General features: G+C 39.6%; 1 protein-coding gene across 1 annotated transcript; it reads right to left on the bottom strand.

The window, feature by feature from the left end:
- Nucleotides 1-3366: 3366 nt before the first annotated feature.
- LOC131253673 (E3 ubiquitin-protein ligase COP1) lies at nt 3367-16172 on the bottom strand. Its single transcript, XM_058254783.1, has 13 exons — nt 15645-16172; nt 13052-13129; nt 11829-11984; nt 10925-11284; nt 8388-8545; nt 8174-8239; nt 7187-7265; nt 6899-7054; nt 6306-6404; nt 5795-5899; nt 5265-5444; nt 4408-4518; nt 3367-3825 (listed from the first exon to the last, which is right to left on the bottom strand). Exons 1-13 carry the CDS (start codon nt 16017-16019, stop codon nt 3655-3657), a joined length of 2094 nt encoding a protein of 697 aa, XP_058110766.1. The 5' UTR covers nt 16020-16172; the 3' UTR covers nt 3367-3654.
- Between the last annotated feature and the right edge of the window lie 2186 nt (nt 16173-18358).

The raw sequence follows: 18358 nt of genomic DNA, 5'->3' as shown, positions 1-18358 counted from the left end.
TTCTCATTATTGCCTTATAGAAACTATGATCTATAATCATGATTCCTTAATGATTATAAAACTAGGTCAATATTTTAAATTTATTTTGAATATGATCTTAGACTCATGGTTACTTAATTGACCTTTTGACTTTTGAATTTTGATATGATTTATTTTAAATACATCGGTTGATATTTCAAATTAATATATACATGAGATTTATTTTTTTTCCATATAATTAGCCACTCAAAATTATTACAAATATAAATATCTCCCCATACTAAATAATTCCCATTATTTCAAATGATTTTTATTAATTGAATATAAAAGTCACATATTTACTAGCTATTAAATTGACATAAAAAAAATCAAATACTCAATATGGTTAATCTGTGAGTTAAATTTCACTAAAAACTTGCCTTGTATAATTGCACTTTCAATATGTCACGTCAAAGGTGGGTCACATGATGATGGACCCATAATGGTAGGCCGCAGACAATAAATGGTCCATATAAATGGTGGGACCCACATGATGGATGTTAGACATTGGAGGTGGACCCAAATAATGGACGATTGACATTGAAGGTGGTCCCACATGATGAACAACCTATATTAAAGGTAGGTCATGCAAGATGTATGATCCACATCAAAGGTCCACAGGATGGATGGTGGACTTTGAAGGTGGGCTCACATGATAGACCGTTGACATTGAAGATGTTCTCGCATATGAACGACCCATGTTAAAGGTGGGCTACACACAATAGATGGTCCACATCAAAGGCGGGACCCACTTAATTGATGGTGGACAGTGAAGGTGACCCACATGATAGATGGTTGACATCAGAGTTGGTCACAAATGATGAACAACCCAGATGGAAGGTAGGCCATAAATCATAAATGGTCTACATCAAAGTTCATGGCAGACATTTAAAGTAGGCTTACGTGATGGACGGTTGACATCGAATATGGGCCCACATGATGAACGACTCCAATTGAAGGTGGGCTCCACAAGATGAATGGCCCACAACAAGTTGGTTGCACATAATGTACATTTTACATCAAAGGTGGGGCCCATATGATGAATGAACCACATCAAAGTGTGGGCCCCCATGATGAACATTTTATGGGCCACACCTGATGAACGGTACACATCCAAGGTCTTGCATAATGGTTGACACATATCAAAGGTGTTCTAGGTGGCCCAACATGATGGATGGTTAACATTGAAGTTGTGCCCCACATGATGGACGATAGACATCAAAAGTGCACCCCACATAATGTATGGTGCACACCAAAGGTGGGCCACATGATAGATGGTCCAAATCAAAGTTGGGCCCCACATGATGGGTGACCCAACCATATCAAAGGACGGTCCCACCTTTGGCTGCATGATTTTAGTTATTCAATTGATAGGTAGAAAAATGAAAACTGTAAAAAGAAAAAGAAAAAAGAAGAGAGGCAGAAAAATAAACACCAACATTATATAGTGAAATTGTTGTATTTTTATGAAAATGATGTCAAATATTTTTTATTTTATTTTTTGAGTTTTTATTTGAATGTTTTACCAGCTTATTTCAAATAAATTTTTTTTTTTTTGTTATGAAAATATAATTTTACTAAATAAAATTATTACAAATTATTTATTTGAATGTTTTTTCAAATATACTTATTTTAACTAATAACTTTTTTGGTTATGAAAAAATAATTCTACTAAATGAGATTATTACAAAACAAGAGATAGAACAAAAAGTCATATTTCTCTCTCTCATTAGAGTAAAACTTATTATATTAAATGAGTACAATTGCCAAATAGGCCCAAAGAAAATATGAAGTCATGATATAACAATAATCCAATGAAGATTAACTGCACTGCACCAAAATCTGGTTTAAGATCACCTCCAGCTGAAATGTCTCAATTAAGACTCATATAATTATTATTCTTAATAATATTCCCGTTTGACCTGGAACGTCTTTTATTTATTTTTTATCTCGTCGCTCCTTATCTATAATAATATGACTCAAAGTTCTGACAGTGCTTGGACAAAAAGTTGTATACACATCAGACGAGGATGATGTAAGCAATAACTTGTGATTCGATAGATTCTCATAAATAAAGAATAACGAAGGAAGAATCGTCCCAGAAGTCCATGAATTATTGCACCAATCATCTTGATCTTCAAGCCTCCTAGAGTTATTACACCAATCATCTTAATCTTTTGGCATCCTCCAATATCTTAGACAAATATACATATTAATTGATAAACTATACATAGACAATAATAGAATCAATATGTTAGAGAGAATTTATATAAAAGACAGGCGAAAGTAGGTAATAAACAATGTTGTGTGTGAAGGAATGGAAAGCAATGATATGCTAGACCCAATCATACATTTGTTGTGATTTCTTGAGTTGTTTGGTGTACTTTGGCATTTTCAGATCATATCTTACATTGCAAAATAGGATTCCATCTGATTGGACACCCAGAGCTAATTGTTTTTTTTTTGTAGGTAATAATGTGGTGAATAGAATTAATTTGAATTATAAGGACAATTGATCTCTTCTTCTTCTTTTTTGTACATAATAATATATGATGATGAGAACTAATTTGAATTATAGTGTCTGCTCATCACTTACAACAAATAAAATAGGATGGATTTTGACTAGTTGGGCCCGTAATTAGGGAATACAAACTGCTGATATGATGAGGCTCTTAAGGGATGGGCACTGAAATGTTATGTTTGATCCCATCACTTCAATGTTTCTCCCCTTTTCTACTTAATGCGGACAGTTGCTGTGTTTGTTTTACTCAACGATCCTATTTGCATGCCCCCATATCAAAGAACTGAGATCTTCGAAATGGGATGATTCTGGTGTATCCGTCATTAATATATGATGAGGCCTATTAAATTAAGCATTTTGATCGCAAAACCACAGCCCCCACATGAACAGAGTACAATTCTCAGCAAACAATTTACTTGTTGATGAGGACGATACACAAATCATCAGGTTTTGCTACAATATGATGTGGAATGTTGGAACTATATAGTCATTGGATCTTGGATCATATTTTGATAATCTGAACCACTGATATGACAAGATACATAGCTTATGGTGGCTGCCTCAAAAATCTTCAAGATTTGATAAACATTGTCCACTGAACATTAGTTGAAGAAAATCCAGATTGGAAAGGAAAAGATTTAAATGATCAAAGGCTTTGAAATATTCCAATCTTAGAATTCTTTTTTCTTTTGGTATCCTCCATCCATGTTAAGACCAAATCAATAAACAGCTTGATTCATTGAAACATGACCCCAGATCCCCCAAAGACTACAGCCCAACTTATTCTACAAAAATATATTCATTCAGTTAGATTACCTTGACCCAACTTATTCCATAAAAATATCTTCATTCAGTTAGATTACCTTGACATTCACATTGGCAAATATCAATATCAATTTCAGCACTCAATGATCAACTTAAAAATACACCGTTACATCATTAAGAAGGCTATGATTGCTCATCTACTCTTCTTCTTCTTCTTTTTTTTGGGAGAAGCACTAGTCTAATCTTTTTCACTACTATAAGGTATACGACAAAACAATTACCACAAGTCTACAATGGAGGCAAGAAGCATATTTGAACATAATGGCACTTTATTTTTCTTTTTTTCACATTCAAGCTGCAAGAACAAGCACTTTTATCGTTCCTTGGCTATTTGCAGTTAACATTGTTGGGCTATCGCTCTTCCAACATACTGCGCTAATGAAGTATGATCCACCATCATCGTCCGTGTCGTCCATATCAGAAGAACCAAATTTATGCCAAGCTGCCGGCTTCGAGATGGCCTGTATAGCAGTCCCACAGTGTCAGTGGTTAGCCAAGATAAGGGTAAAAGGGGCCTAGTCCTTGGCCTACAGAAGTCCAATTGTAGTCCACCAGCTAGGCCGTGCAGATCAGTGTACGACCCAGTCAGGAGGTAGGCCCCACCAAGGATAAACCATGGGCGGTCCACCTCCTCTATAAAGATCATAACCATTTGAAATGGACTCAAATGTAAGGCTTGACCATTCCATGATTTTTTAACCAATTGCTGGGATCGTTTCTGGCAAATCATACACTTTGCTTATGGCCTATTCATGGTGGGACCTACCTCTTGAACTGTTCTGATCATCCATATGCATGTCCAAACTAGCAGACAACAAATTCAGTTAACAAGACAAGGGGCGAAGAAAAACATCAAAGCCAAAACACTCAAATGTCAAAGAATAGAAAAAAAAAAAAAGAAGGCTAAACACTAGACTGGTCATGCATGCAGCTCTCTTCAAACTTCACACCAAAGAATCGCAAATAGGCATGTGGGCCATTTACGACTGGAGTATGCAGGTAAATCATGGAAACCAAGTAGGAGTTTTAAAAATATTGCTTACCTTATGGTACACAAATACTTCGTTGGTTTCGCTGCCGCAAGCAATGTACTCACTGTTTACTGTGAGGCCCACAAAGTTCTTCTCGTTCATGTGGCCTTTAAATGTCCGCACCTGAACATATATTATACAAATAAACAATAAGAAGAAGAGTGGGTGCCCTTGTAAGATATTAGACAAATGGTGGAGAGAAGAATGCTAATCGCAAGTGTGGCCTAACTACAAACATCAAACACAAGCACCTCAATTGTTTATGAGATCTTGCATACAAGCAGGGTTGTTATGGACGTTGAAACCCGAGCATTAACTCCTAGAGAGACATGTAAAGCACTCCCAGACAGTTGACACTATATAGTTATGCAAATGATTACTTACTGTTAGAGTATGTCATGAAAGGAGGAATTATAAATCCTCAGCCCAGGGCTTTGCACGGTATACTTGGGTTTTCAATTCCGACGAGTAAGGTGGCCCATGGTTAGATAATGCAGACTGTTCTGTTGCTACATACCACCATCAATCAACCACACACCAAAACTTTTCCATATAAGATGATTTTAGCCATTTACTATTGGTACTTCAGTTGAATATGGAAGTATTTCTCAACTGTCCATTTATGGGCCACAAACCAAAAGGTAAGGATCGCCTTATTCAGAAGAATTTTGGGGCATGTTCATCCATAGTGGGATTCAACCACTTCTTAGAATTGAGGAATGCCTGTACATGGCTCGGATGTCCACTAGAGTGCCTAAGTTAGCACATGCAGCCATGAATAGAGGCACAGGCGGCTTGGCAATGTTCACATGAATAAATCAATAGTTACGGACGGTTAGGCTAAACATTCTCATAGACACAACACATACCAGGCAATTATCCTTCACATCCCACAACCGCAAGGTGCTGTCCGTTGATGCAGATGCAAGCTCATTGGTTGACAAGAATTTCACATATGAAACCGCTTTCCTGTGCCCACTGAAAACATGGAGTGGAACGCTAGCGTTTCTCAAGTCATAATAGTGAATATGGTGATCAGCAGAACCGACCTGCAAAAGTGCCAAACAGTGTTCTGCCTCATAAAACTGCTCACAAAGGCAAGCCACACAAGAACTAGGCTTGATTCAGTCCAGACCTACTAATGACTATCCCGGTCCATTTAATTTTTGGGCCTGGCCCACAGCTACAAAAATTCAGCCCCAAGCCCACTCCATGAACGGCTATAAATGGGTCTGGACAAGGGCTCATCACGACCTCGATCCCAACCTGTATATCTATCTGGCCCTGAATTTAGGCCCAAGCCTGGCCCAGCTGGCTTTATATGTAGCTCAAGCCCTGCCCATGTCAGCCCCACAAGTTGACAGATCAGCCCTAGAAAAGGATGTGGAAGGTAGCATACCGCAATGTAAAAGCTAGATCCTGGATTATACTTGACACAGCAAATATTCGCTTTCATGTCAATGTTGAGTACACTGGCTTCTTGCTTGGTGCACCAAACTTTGACCTGTTCAATATATATAGAGGAAAGACACACGTCGGGTTATTGATTAAAAAAAAAAAAACTTGTTCTCATTCTATATATAAGAAAGAATCATCTCCCAGAGATCATGCATATGATCCTCCGGTGTCAATTTTGTACAAGTGGGGCCCCCTCGCACAAACCGACTGGCCTACCCTGGATAGACCATGCCCCAAAAATCCCCCCAGATCAGAGGATCACAGCCATCCAAATTTCATTCCTTCTCCATTGAATGCCGACCAAAACTGAGGTTGGGACTGTACCCAAGTAAGATTCTTACTTTATGGTGTGTCCATGATGGAACCCATCAAATCAATGGTCTGGGTTGCTGTAAATCCAAAGAATGTCTTTGCTACATTGCACATATGCTATAAGTACACATGTAGAGTACCTTGCAATCATCACTACCAGATACAAGCATTGATGGTTCTGTTCGTGAAAAATCAACACTCCATGCACGCTTTTCATGCTCTTCGTATTCCATCACACTCTGGAAACCAAAGAAAGAAATTCAAAACAACTGGAAAGTATGACACCCTATAGCATAGAAACAACAAAAATGAAAACCAGAATGTCAATAAGGAAAGTTTGCATCGAAATGTGAAAAGTGTCCTGATGCACTCACACGGTACAAATCAGGCTATAGTTCAGTGATCCACATTGTTAATAGGAGTGGACCAACCAAGGATGGGGTTGAGCAAAAATCTTTCTAGATTGGAAGACCCTAGCCAACCAATATTTTGGCCTTTCTTACAGACACTCACTGGCTTTCTTTTTTCTTTTTTTTTCGTCTATTTGTAGTCCACTAATCAAATGACTTGGATCTTCCAATCGAGGAGAAATTTGGGGCATTCCCCATCCATGGTGGTGCACATCAGATCAACTGTTTGGAATGCTGAATCATGGCCCCAGTTGTACGGACTGACACGTCAGGACATTATTCAGGACCTGATGCATTAGGACCCGATACTTCCTCATCATTACCTGCCGAGTTGTTACATCCCAAACAGTAACTATCCCTTCATAATCACTACTTGCTATATGGTTCTTAGTGTACTTGTTCCAACTCAAGCAACTAAGTTTAGATCGTGTGGGCATCTCCACAACAGGGCAGTGCACATCTGCAGGTTCATTTACAACCTGAAAAAAAAAAAATTTTAAAAAAAAAAGGAAGAAAGAATAAAATATACGAAAAGATCAACTGGAACCACTTGAAGAAACTGTTTCCATATTCAGCCTATATGGGAGGATTTCTGAAGGTAAGATGCATACCGTGGAAAACTCAAAGACTTTGATGCGCCTAGAAACTCCAGCAGTAGCAAACAACTCGTCATCACGGTCAAATTCTATGCTGTATTAATAAAAACCCATCTTATAGTTTCAACAAACTTGGTTGGTTTACAAGAACAAAGGAAAAAATTTTAAGAGAAAAAGATAAATGGTAGAAACAACCCAAAGCAAGCAAGTCCCAACATAAATCATGAAAGAGAAATGCTCAGGTAATTCATGCAAAGAGAGGTTGAATAAGTGATTCCCAGCAATGTGCATGAGATCTGAGCCATTCATCAGGTGGGGCCAACCATCAGCGAGTCCATATGACAAAAATAAATGGTTAGATAAAATAACCAACAGTTCATGTTCAACATACATGCCCCGCCCACCTGATCAGAGGACCGGCCTGGCTTTTGGCCTGGGATAGGGGTGCAACTCAGGTGGGTAGGAAGGATCAACGGTCAACCCAAGCCTAAACCGACCCCAAGAGGACCCAACCCGACCCGAATTCCAACCTGAAGTGCCCAACCCAAACCCTATCCGAATTCCTCCATACTTGATCCAACCAAACCCAAACTGCCCAACCCAAACACACTCGATTACTCTGCCCTACCCGAGCCAACCCAAATGCATGATCATTCCACCCAACCTAACCGAACATGAATTTGCTCAACTGAAGCCAGCACATTTTCAAACTGGATCGGCATTGGAACCAAACCCAGGGAACTTGACAACCCAACCAAAACTTGGGTTAAGTCCATCGGGTTTGGGTCCACTCGATAGTTGCAGCCATGGCCAGGGATGTCTCCATGGGCCCCTGGGTCATCTATGAATGGCCAGAATCTGACACTGGCATGCCATGTTAGAAAACCTGCAATCCTCTCCTTGTGCCAATTGCCTTGGCATTTCCAATCATAAAACACGGAGTCCACTTCTATCCCTGAGTACTACATTTTACCCAATGCCATGGCACTATATTTTAATCACCTTGATACAATATTTGCAGAGTGAAAAAGATCTCCATGCCTGAGCTCAGCAATGACCCGCAATCGACTGATTCAAGCAAGCGAGTAATATCAGAAACAAAATAAAACTAGATGTTAAACCCAAAAATAATAATAATAATAATAAGACAGCATATTTGCCATGAAAGAAATTAAGAAGCACGGAATACATAATAAAAACTGTAATGATCTTAAACCTGTATCGAGTAAAGGTAGTGAGTACAGATTGGAAATCCTCAAGACCTGCATGATAACCTTCTCTGTTAATGGCATTTCCATCCCTTTCTTCCTGCTTATGAAGCTGGGTAGGTCCATGACGTCTCTTTTGCAAGTAACACTCTTGCAGATCGTTGAACTGATTGAGCATGTTGAGAAAGGCTATTAACCCCATAAACATTAAAAATAAAATTTAAAAAATAAAAAATAAAGAAGAAGAAGAAAAGGAAACAAACATGATAATCTACCTATGCAATATATAACTCAAGCAGCTTTTGGACTTTTTTGCCCCTGCGATTAGTTTTGTATAGGGGATAACTTTGAATATTCAAAGGATATGGAAAGACATTTTAAATGAAATCAGTAGTATTTTGAGAACTTGAAACTGTAGCTGTTGACTGGCATATGATTTAGATTTCACCTGCAAAAGGTCTACAACGGCTTAGATTTTACCTGCACGGTTTGAGTTCTTTGATGCGAATAACCCACTCGAACTTCTGTGTGTAGCCCGCACAGACCATAGTAGTAGAGAGATTGTCCAAGAAAGGCTCTAAAGGGCCTAATGTGATGATTGTGGGGAATCCACAATGTATACCAGCTGAGCCACCTCATGCCAGCCCAAAAATAAGGCATATCTAAAGCTCAAGTGGACCACAACACAGGAAAAGGTGGAGATGGGTCACCCACCATTGAAACCTATCTTTTCCTCTCTACATGTAACCTGCACCTTTGCTACAATTTCTCCCTTCTTTTCTTCCCCTTTTCAAATTTCTCTTACTTTCTCTCCTCCATCCTCTATCTACATGTGTTGTGCGTGCCACTTCCCTGATTATGGTAATAAGAGTGGCCGACACTTTTCCAAGGATAGGAGCTTCTAGATATGGTTTGTGAATTTCAACAGTATCAGTTCCTTTACAAAAAGTCAGGGAGTTGGGAGTTGGTTTAAGCACCGTTTCAGAAAGGGGCGCAAATGGCAATTGCATCCCATTTAAAAGGCACCCACTTTAAATCAGAGGCAGCCCTTGGTTTGGATGTGTGGAAATCCCATACCACAATGGTGTAAAATGAAGAACACCCATCAAAATGGCGACTGAGGGAATTTCTTTTTTTTTTTCTCTCTCTCTAAAATTGACATTTTTGCCAAATGGCATTCATTCCACTCAATGCAAATATTGGAACTCCCAGACTCATCCTTCACCAAAACCAAGGAATTTGCATTAGACCATATAGTGAGCTACAATGATTCATTAGAAAGAGTGAGGCAAACATACATTAACAATAATGGATAATGGTCGTCAGTTTACAAAGATTGCTTCACACCACTGATGCAGGACAATTAACCACTTGCTCTAAAAGCTCGAACTGTTAGAGTATGGCGAATTAATCCCTTTATCTCATAGCCCAGGCCCCACATCTCATGGGTTTGGACCTCAGCCGAACCCCCCTCGTGGGCCTCAAATCACATGAGTACCGCCTCACACGGGTCGCCCACCTCGAGTGTGTCCCCGCATCCCACAGGCTACCCCACTCGAGCCCGGTATGAAATACGCATTAATCACCCTCGGTGAGGAGTCTCGAACACGAGACCTCCCCCGTGGGCCCCGCCCACCCCGAGTGTGCCCCTGCATTAATTACCCTCGGTGAGGAGTCTCAAACACGAGACCTCCCGCTTTAATACCAATTTGACATAAGACAATTAACCACTTGCTCTAAAAGTTTGAACTATTGGAGTATGGCGAATTAATCCATTTATCTCATAGCTCAGGCCCCACATCTCATGGGTTAGGACCTCGACAGAATCCCCCTCGTGGGCCCCAAATCACATGGGTACCGCCTCACATGGGCCGCCCACCCCGAGTGTATCCCCGCATCCCACGGGCTACCCCATTCGAGCCCGGTGTGAAATGCGCATTAATCACCCCCGGTGAGGAGTCTCGAACGCGAGACCTCCCGCTCTGATACCAATTTGATGCAGGACTATTAACCACTTGCTCTAAAAGCTCGAACTGTTAGAGTATGGCGAATTAATCCCTTTATCTCATAGCCCAGGCCCCACATCTCATGGGTTAGGACCTCGGCCAAACCCCCCTGTGGCCCCGAATCACATGGGCCACCCACCCCGAGTGTCCCTGCATCCCACGGGCTACCCCACTCGAGCCCGGTGTGAAATGCACATTAATCACCCCCGGTGAGGAGTCTCGAACACGAGACCCTTTGCCAAGTGTCAACCCATGAGTTTCTAGTAGTTTTTGCTTTATTAATTATTATAGTGGATTGCAAGGGGGGGAAAGGGGAGCTGTTCCAAACATCCTTAATATGCTTGGAGTTTGGTGTGGCAGTGGCATACATAAAGTGATTTTCTACTTCACTACTTTGGCCACCCAAATCACAAGTTGACACACAAACAGGATGTGCCCGTTCTTATCTCAACACAATTTGGGCATACCACATTAGCCCTTTCTAGAGAACCGGGAACACCCAAAACATATAGAAGAAAAACCATATCAAAGCTACTAACCTGTGAATGTACTCTTTTTTTCCTTGCTACAGCAAGTCCTGACTGAGTTAAAACATTTTGTGGATCTGACCCACTGAAAGCATCCTTTCTCTGGTGTCCTTGGGAGCTTCCTTGAGCCTTTACATCGACTTTCTTGTTCTGAAAATTTCCCGAACATGCCCCACCTTGTGCACTACGAGCACTGGAGATGACTCCACTGTTGTGCTTATCAATGGAAGAGGGCCACACCTTTGTTGCCATAGGGTCGTCCAAAAGCATGCGCAATTTCACTGAGTATCTCTCCCTTGCTCGATACAACTCTATCCTATGTCTCTCGACGGTGTTTATGTCCTCCTTAATATACTGGAGATCAGTTTGTACCTGCAGAGAAGCCAAAACTTATCAATTTAGTATAGCTCTTTCATCATGTAATTTGTCATGTGATCATTTTAAGTGTAACAGAAAAAGCAGGGCAACAGTAGTTCGATAACCAGAAACCCAACTTAATTCCATGACAGGCCGGGTCAGATTTACTCAAAGACTGTCACGTCAACTCAAACATTTGACTCGAAAACGCCATGAATTGACACATGAATGAACCAAATAAGCACAATGCCTCGAGTCCAGAATAAACCCCCTTTTCAACATTTTTTTTTTTTTGTTTAACTCAGTCTGTGAAGTGCCTTGACTCGAAATTGAATGAGGAAGAGTTGACTTGGCTGAGTTCTGAATTAACTCGACATATTAGAACTGTGTCCAACTACAATTGGAAGTTAAAAAGAGGCAGCCTACTAAATTTTAAATACCAGCATTCATCAGTTCCATCCATAAACAAATTCACAAAAGTCAATCAAGGAAACAGAGAATGTTGAGAATGTTGCAAACAACGGACAAGATGACACAATCTAGTTCATGACCAGCCAACCTCGTTCAGCTCTTCAAGCTTTTGCTTCCTTAGGCAGTGCAAGAAGTCGAGCAGAATCTGCATATTCGTTTCCGCCTCTTCTTGCTCCATCTTTCTCTTTTTCTCTGCGAGGAGGGATAATAGGCTATCTAGCTCCTTGACCGACACTTCACAACCCTGTCTAAGACCCACAAGAAAGCGTCACATTAAAAGTCCTCCAAAACAGTATCTGGGCATAAAACTATGTTGCAGTAACATCAAATTGAAGTGTTTGGGGCACTTGATTCAATCATGGATTGAAATATCCATATCATATCAGCTGACGGACGTATTGTATCCATATTGGCTCCTCGATAAGATATACAATATGGGGATGTATTGGCCCCAACTAAAAGAAAAAAATGGACCATATTGGCCAATGCAGAGGGTATTGGCACCGATATGGGACCAGTATGGCCATAAAGGCCCAATTTTGATTTTTTCTAGTTCCAGTTTTTCTCTTCTTTTTTCATTTAAATCATGAAGGAACCTTAAAAGTAATTTTAGATTAGATTTAAGCCTTTCGTGGGGATTATAAAATAAAGATTTGAGTGAGATTAAACAAATCCAAGAGGAATGGACCATTACAGGGAAAAAAATGGCAATCATCACCTTCTTTTGGTGTTCTAATCTTTTTTCCTCTTATGTCAATGTAATGGGCCCTAACTCACAAAATCATGTTTGATTTGTTTTCAATTACAGCCATTTGGTTGAATTTCAACAGGTCAAATTGACAAACAACATTGTCATCAAAGAAAGATCGGATACTCATACAACAATGTATGCATGTCCAAAATACAAAATACAAAAAAAAAAAAAAAAAAGAAAAGAAAAGAAAAAAGAAAAAAGGAAAAAAGGAAAAAAAAAAGGCATAGATTCTTGAATATCACATTGTCCTCCTTTTTCTGATATTTTTCCCTAATTCTTTGCATTAAAAAGAAAATGTTGACCAATAAAGTCGATCGGGCTTATTCAATATCTCCATGGCATATGGACGAGAAATCATAATCAACCAATATAAAACAAATGGAAGAGGTCATTTGTTGGGGATTTTAAGACAAAGATATCATATTACATCAGTGGGGTAAAATCACTCTACATCACCTTAGCAATGGCAGGATCAGTATAATTGTTTAATAGAGAAGTAACAAAGAGTTTGCATGTGTCACTTCTAAAATGTTCCAGCCTCAGAAGTAATGACTGACCTGTTGCAGTGCCATACGAAGATGTTCTACTGGTGATGCAGTTTTGGCTATTTGACGAGCAGAAGTCTTCTTCAATAGCTACAAAATGGGATATGAAGGAATCGTAAAAATAATAATAATAATAATAATAATAATAATATGCAGTATGTCAATTTGGACAATTTTCAACTTGCTATTCATGTCAATTTCAGTACTAGATACAGCCTGATCAATAAACACAAACCAATCCGCCAAAATTATAGTGATTGGAAAGAATTTCAAGGTGCAAGTACAAAGTATGACTTTCATTTGATAGAGCAACATCATCACATTTGTGGATAGTTATAGGATAGAAAAATGAGAGAAAAAAATTGTCACATAGGCGAAGTTCTAGGAGCTGGTTGATTTAAGTATTTGTTTGGTATCAAAATTATATTGGAAGGACCGAAGGAGAGATGAAACAAAAACTGGTATTAAAAGCATGCTTTCTTAGCATAATTGCCACTACTGCATATGATGATTTAGCAACCAAAACACCAGTCTTTCTGGATTTGTATCAAAAAAAAAAAAGGTCTGGAAAAACTCGTATTCAAGGACCTCCCAAACAGGCCCTTAGTGGGTACTGAAACAACTGTAGCTTTGACGTGCATTTCCCAACATATATTCCATGTTGTCCTGCATCATTTTATTGTACACAAGCTCACAAGATGATTGTAGGAGATAGAACTGCTGAAAATCTTGTTTGGGACATTCCAAATTTGATGGGGGGAGTAGACAGAAACCCAGTCATATATCCATCCACAAATAACACATCAATGGATGGCCAGGATTTATGGAGAGAGAGGCTAGGAAGGCATTAGTACTACCAAGTGACTTTTGGCTTTCACGGAAGTAACTAATCAAACAAGTTCTCAAAGGCCCAAAAAGTCTACACTCACTCGGGCCAATCCTCACAATTCAAGGGTAGCATCAAATACCATCCGCCCTCAGAGGTGCAAAGTGACTTCACCACAACTGTTAATATCCCAGATACAAAAAATAAAAAATCAATCACTTATTTTTTGCAATGAGGTGAGTGACATGGCCAACTACCCTGACACCAATAGGATATGCCCTTGTACAAGCTAAACTAGTTTATCATATTCTACTAACTTTCCCTTTTCTTCTTCTAATGAATAATCACTAGCTTTCTTATTTTGTGAGCCAAGTTTGGAGTTTTGTACGGGTTAGGTTGATAGTACATAACTCTGATTTTTTAGCAAAAACTAGAATTTTTAAAAGAAGAAAGCAGCCATATTTCGGATTAGAGGCAAAGAGAAGTCATGTTTGAGTGACCCTATCATTGCTCCATCTTTATCAAGACTACGACAATCCCATTATCCTCTCTTGGGATCCTTAAGAATACAATCCTTCCCTTGCCAATTTAATTTCGGCAAGCAAAAAGCTAGATTCCGAGACCCCACTACTTCTGATGAGGCCCACTTGTAGCATTGTCAGAGCCACCTTCAATGATCTGTTCACCTTCAAAACGTGCGCAAAAGAATTGTAACCCATCCCTTAGTTTGGTTCGACATCTATTCATTCGCTTTGAGGCATCAATTTGCTAAGTTTGCACATTTGATTCATTGAGTTAGCGGCATTTCTTGTTACTGGTGAATAAGACCACCTCGATCCTTGTTCTTCGCTCTAGGACTTCGATTCTAATCTTCTAGGGCTCTAATTTTCATCACACCTGGCAAGCTTTAGATCTTGAGTGCAATCGGGAGTGGGAGTTAAGTAAACTTTTATGAATTTTCATGAAATAGAGGTAGCGTCACATGAGAATTAGATGCAAAATCATGTAAAGGGTTGTTCTTTTGCAAATTGAATTTCCCAAATTCACAGAGAATCGTAAATCAAGTTCCAGCAAATTGTGAACTAGCTCAATTCTCTCGTTTGGAGATCGCAGGAAAATCCGGCTAATTCGCAACTGTGGCTGCGGGTAAAACTATTGCTCCATAAAATTTTCAATCCTTACCTTTTGTGCTGTCCCTAAATACAATTTTCGATCTCAATATAACCAATGACTAAATGGATGCAGGTACCTATGTATCTATATGTGTGTTCATAGAATATTAAATTAACTAAAATGCCATTGAATTTTCCACAAATTCCAATATTTCAATACATACCAACAAAAAGAACGTATGATTCATATGTACATAGTGTGTTTATAGAACATTAAATCAACTAAAATGCCATCAAATTTGCCGCAAATTCTAATATTTCAATGCATATCAACAAAAGGAACCAAACCAAAATCGCCTTTCCTTTTCTAACTTATTGCAATTCAGATCACCAATCCAGATGCCCATTTCTGTAAAGAATCACACGATCCTCAGGCTCCAAGGCTGTAAGGATGGGGCCATGGTTCAGCCATCCAGACCACTTATCCGAATGGATCCAACATGGACAATGGAGGCCTCACAAAAATCTGTAGATTCCTGAGGAACGTGCTCCATTCCATCAGATCCAAAGGTCTGGATCGTCAAACCATGGGCCCCATTTCCTAATAACCACAAAATTCAGCCTGGATAAAGAAATGAGAAGATCATAACTGAGAGCGAGAACCTACCTTGTTGAGTAGGAAATTGGGGAAGAGCTGGTTGTTGGTGAGGTAATGCCCGCAGCACGGGCAATCATTCTTATTGTTGAGATGTGTCACGATACACATGTAGCAGAAGCTGTGGCCACAGGCGGTGAGGAAAGCATCCTTGATTATCTGCATGCAGATAGGGCAGAGAAAGTCCTTATCAAGAACTTCCACACCGCCGCCGCCGCCGCCGCTACTGCTGGCAATTTCAAAACCAGCAGTGGTAGCAGCGGCAGCGGCAGCACCAGTGTTGTTGTCAGACAATACTGCTGCCGCTGTCATAGAAGCGGAGGCGGAAGTTTTCACCTCCGCTTTTACAGATGGTACCAGAGCGCCTATGGAAGAGGTGTCCGCCATCTCTTTTCTCTTTTTTCCTCTCTCTTTTTTTGTCTATCTTTCTATCTTTTAAGATCTTTTGTTTTTGAATTGCATGCTTGTAATTTTGAGGATTTTTGGTGGAGGAAGAAGAGCGAAGGGAAGAGAGGAACGTGAGACTGGTGAAAGAGAGAGTTTTGGTTTTATTTTTAAGAGTCAGTTTTTTTTAAGGGTAGAAACGTCCCACGTATGCGGCGTTAGATGCTTCAGTTGACAGAAAGAAGCTATTCGCATTTCGTACCGGCATCCGTACGCGGCGCACACGTGTGTTAGATCAGAGACGTTCATCAGCAGGGTTGCTTGTGGGGTATATGTCCTGTCTTTGATATGAGGTTTTCGCTCACTTATTAGGTGGTTCGCGCACGTGTGTGCTTTGATATTGGTAATCGTATATCGGTGCACATTTGCCAATACACGTGTGGGCCATCTGATCAGTGGAATAACTGGGGTTATTGGGCTGATGAACGTCCTGCTGCCTCAACGAATGGACGTCTTGGATGTCAAACATGTGTGCCTTTCCGGCACGTGTGCGCATCTTGTGTTTATGTGGTGTCATGCGAGGTTAAAACGGGGAACGTGTTTGACACGCAGAGCTTCGCGGAACGTATGCGCGTGTGCAGTAAGGCTCATGTACACCACACATGTGCCTGCATGGATCTAGTCCATCCACCGTAACGTCACCATTATATTGATGCACTAAACCAAGTACCATGTTGATACACTGGTCAAGTGGGCCACAGTGATGCACTAAACCAAGTAGCATGTTGATACACTGGTCAAGTGGGCCACAGTTTGCAAATATAAATATAAGAGGGAAGACCAACCTGATGGATGGCTAGATCTGGCTAGAATGTGTGGTGCTGCCTCGTGTGGTATATACATCAAGTGTGCGCTTAGCAAAGCTTACAGACTCAAGGATACAATGGGCTGCATTCATGCATCTACAGATTTAGAAGTGAGACCCCATTAGATATTTCATGACCACAAACCTTGCTTATCTAAGTATACATGGATATCTACTCACAGCGTAAGAATAAAAATTTCTGTTTGTTGCATTCTAATTGGGCTATATTTCGCGTTTGCATTTAATGTAGCGGTGCTAATCATGTTAGTAGTCGCATGAACCAATTAAAAAATTTCTTATTTGTGACAAGCAAATAAATAAAGTTATTTCTATCATTGGACATTTATTTAGATGGTACTCTACGAAACCAATGCACATCGACTGTGATGTGCATTTGAAACCTAACTACTTGGTTCATCAATCACATCACTTGATGTTTAGTTAAGAGCTCAAAAATATAACAAACCTAAGTATAAAGTCGGTAACAACTCAATAAATAATAGAAATTGGACATCCAATGTTTTTAAAAAAACATCAAAACCTTTACACTACCATGTAACTTTTGGATGAAGTTGATATTTGTATCTTTTCATTATATTAGTGGGAGTAAAACTAATAGGGGCATCCAAGATAAGTTGGACTGATCTAATAAGAGATTAGCTCACTAGCACAGCCATCCAACAAACAAGATCGACTTACAACTCATATTTTTTTCTTTAACCATAGGAAAAGGATGATTGGAAAGCCTTATATACAAGTATAGGCCGCCCAATGGGCAAGACAGGCCAAGATAGTGTATGCCAGAAGAAGCTCACCACTGTATAGGATAAATGCTTGTTGGATTTCTAGGAAAACACAATGTCGTTTAAGGCAATTTTTCAAAAATTCATGTTTTAGTTTATCCTAAGATCTCGTCTTTGATAGAACTATGTTTCCATAACACTGAATTTACAATTAACTATTTAAATTGTAGCTTGAATGAAATGCATATGTTGTAGATTTCTCAAACAATGTTGATGTCACTTATCCAACAAGGTCTCTTCTTGATTTCCAGATTGAGAGAAAGCAAGAGATCCATATCAACTTCTGGATAGAGGAGAGCAATGTGTACACATCCACACAAGTGGACCTCATGCTCATGTGGAGAAGAAAGAACTTCCCTCTCATGCACTCTCTCTATCCCTAACTTGCACCTAACTCGCTTACCAACCAGGTCTCTACCCTTTGAGACAGGATATGATAAATAATAAGGGGTTTAAGGTTTCAAGGGTATTCCACATATCTGACTCCATCATTGTATAATTTTTCATAACCCATATCCATAAATTGAAATTTATAGCTGCCTTATCGTGCATGTGCTTCTGTTCCAATCATTCTGCTGTTAAGACCATCCATCAAAGATCTATATCTTGTATTGGTCAAATATTAGTTCATTAGATTTTCACCAAGTGCAATCGAAATTGTTTTAATGAATTTT

The sequence above is a fragment of the Magnolia sinica genome, chromosome 8 (assembly GCF_029962835.1).
Source record: "Magnolia sinica isolate HGM2019 chromosome 8, MsV1, whole genome shotgun sequence".
Taxonomy (NCBI): Eukaryota; Viridiplantae; Streptophyta; class Magnoliopsida; order Magnoliales; family Magnoliaceae; genus Magnolia; species Magnolia sinica.
The sequence above is the reverse complement of the archived record's forward strand: the minus strand, read 5'-3'. Positions and strand labels throughout refer to the sequence as shown.

Coding starts and splice junctions, on each gene's coding strand:
- LOC131253673 (XM_058254783.1), bottom strand. CDS start 16,019: ATGGCGGACACCTCTTCCATAGGCGCTCTGGTACCATCTGTAAAAGCG. Junction 6,405..6,898: donor GGGATGTAACAACTCGGCAG/GTAATGATGAGG, acceptor TTTGGTTTCCAG/AGTGTGATGGAATACGAAGA. Junction 5,445..5,794: donor GATCTAGCTTTTACATTGCG/GTATGCTACCTT, acceptor GCACTTTTGCAG/GTCGGTTCTGCTGATCACCA.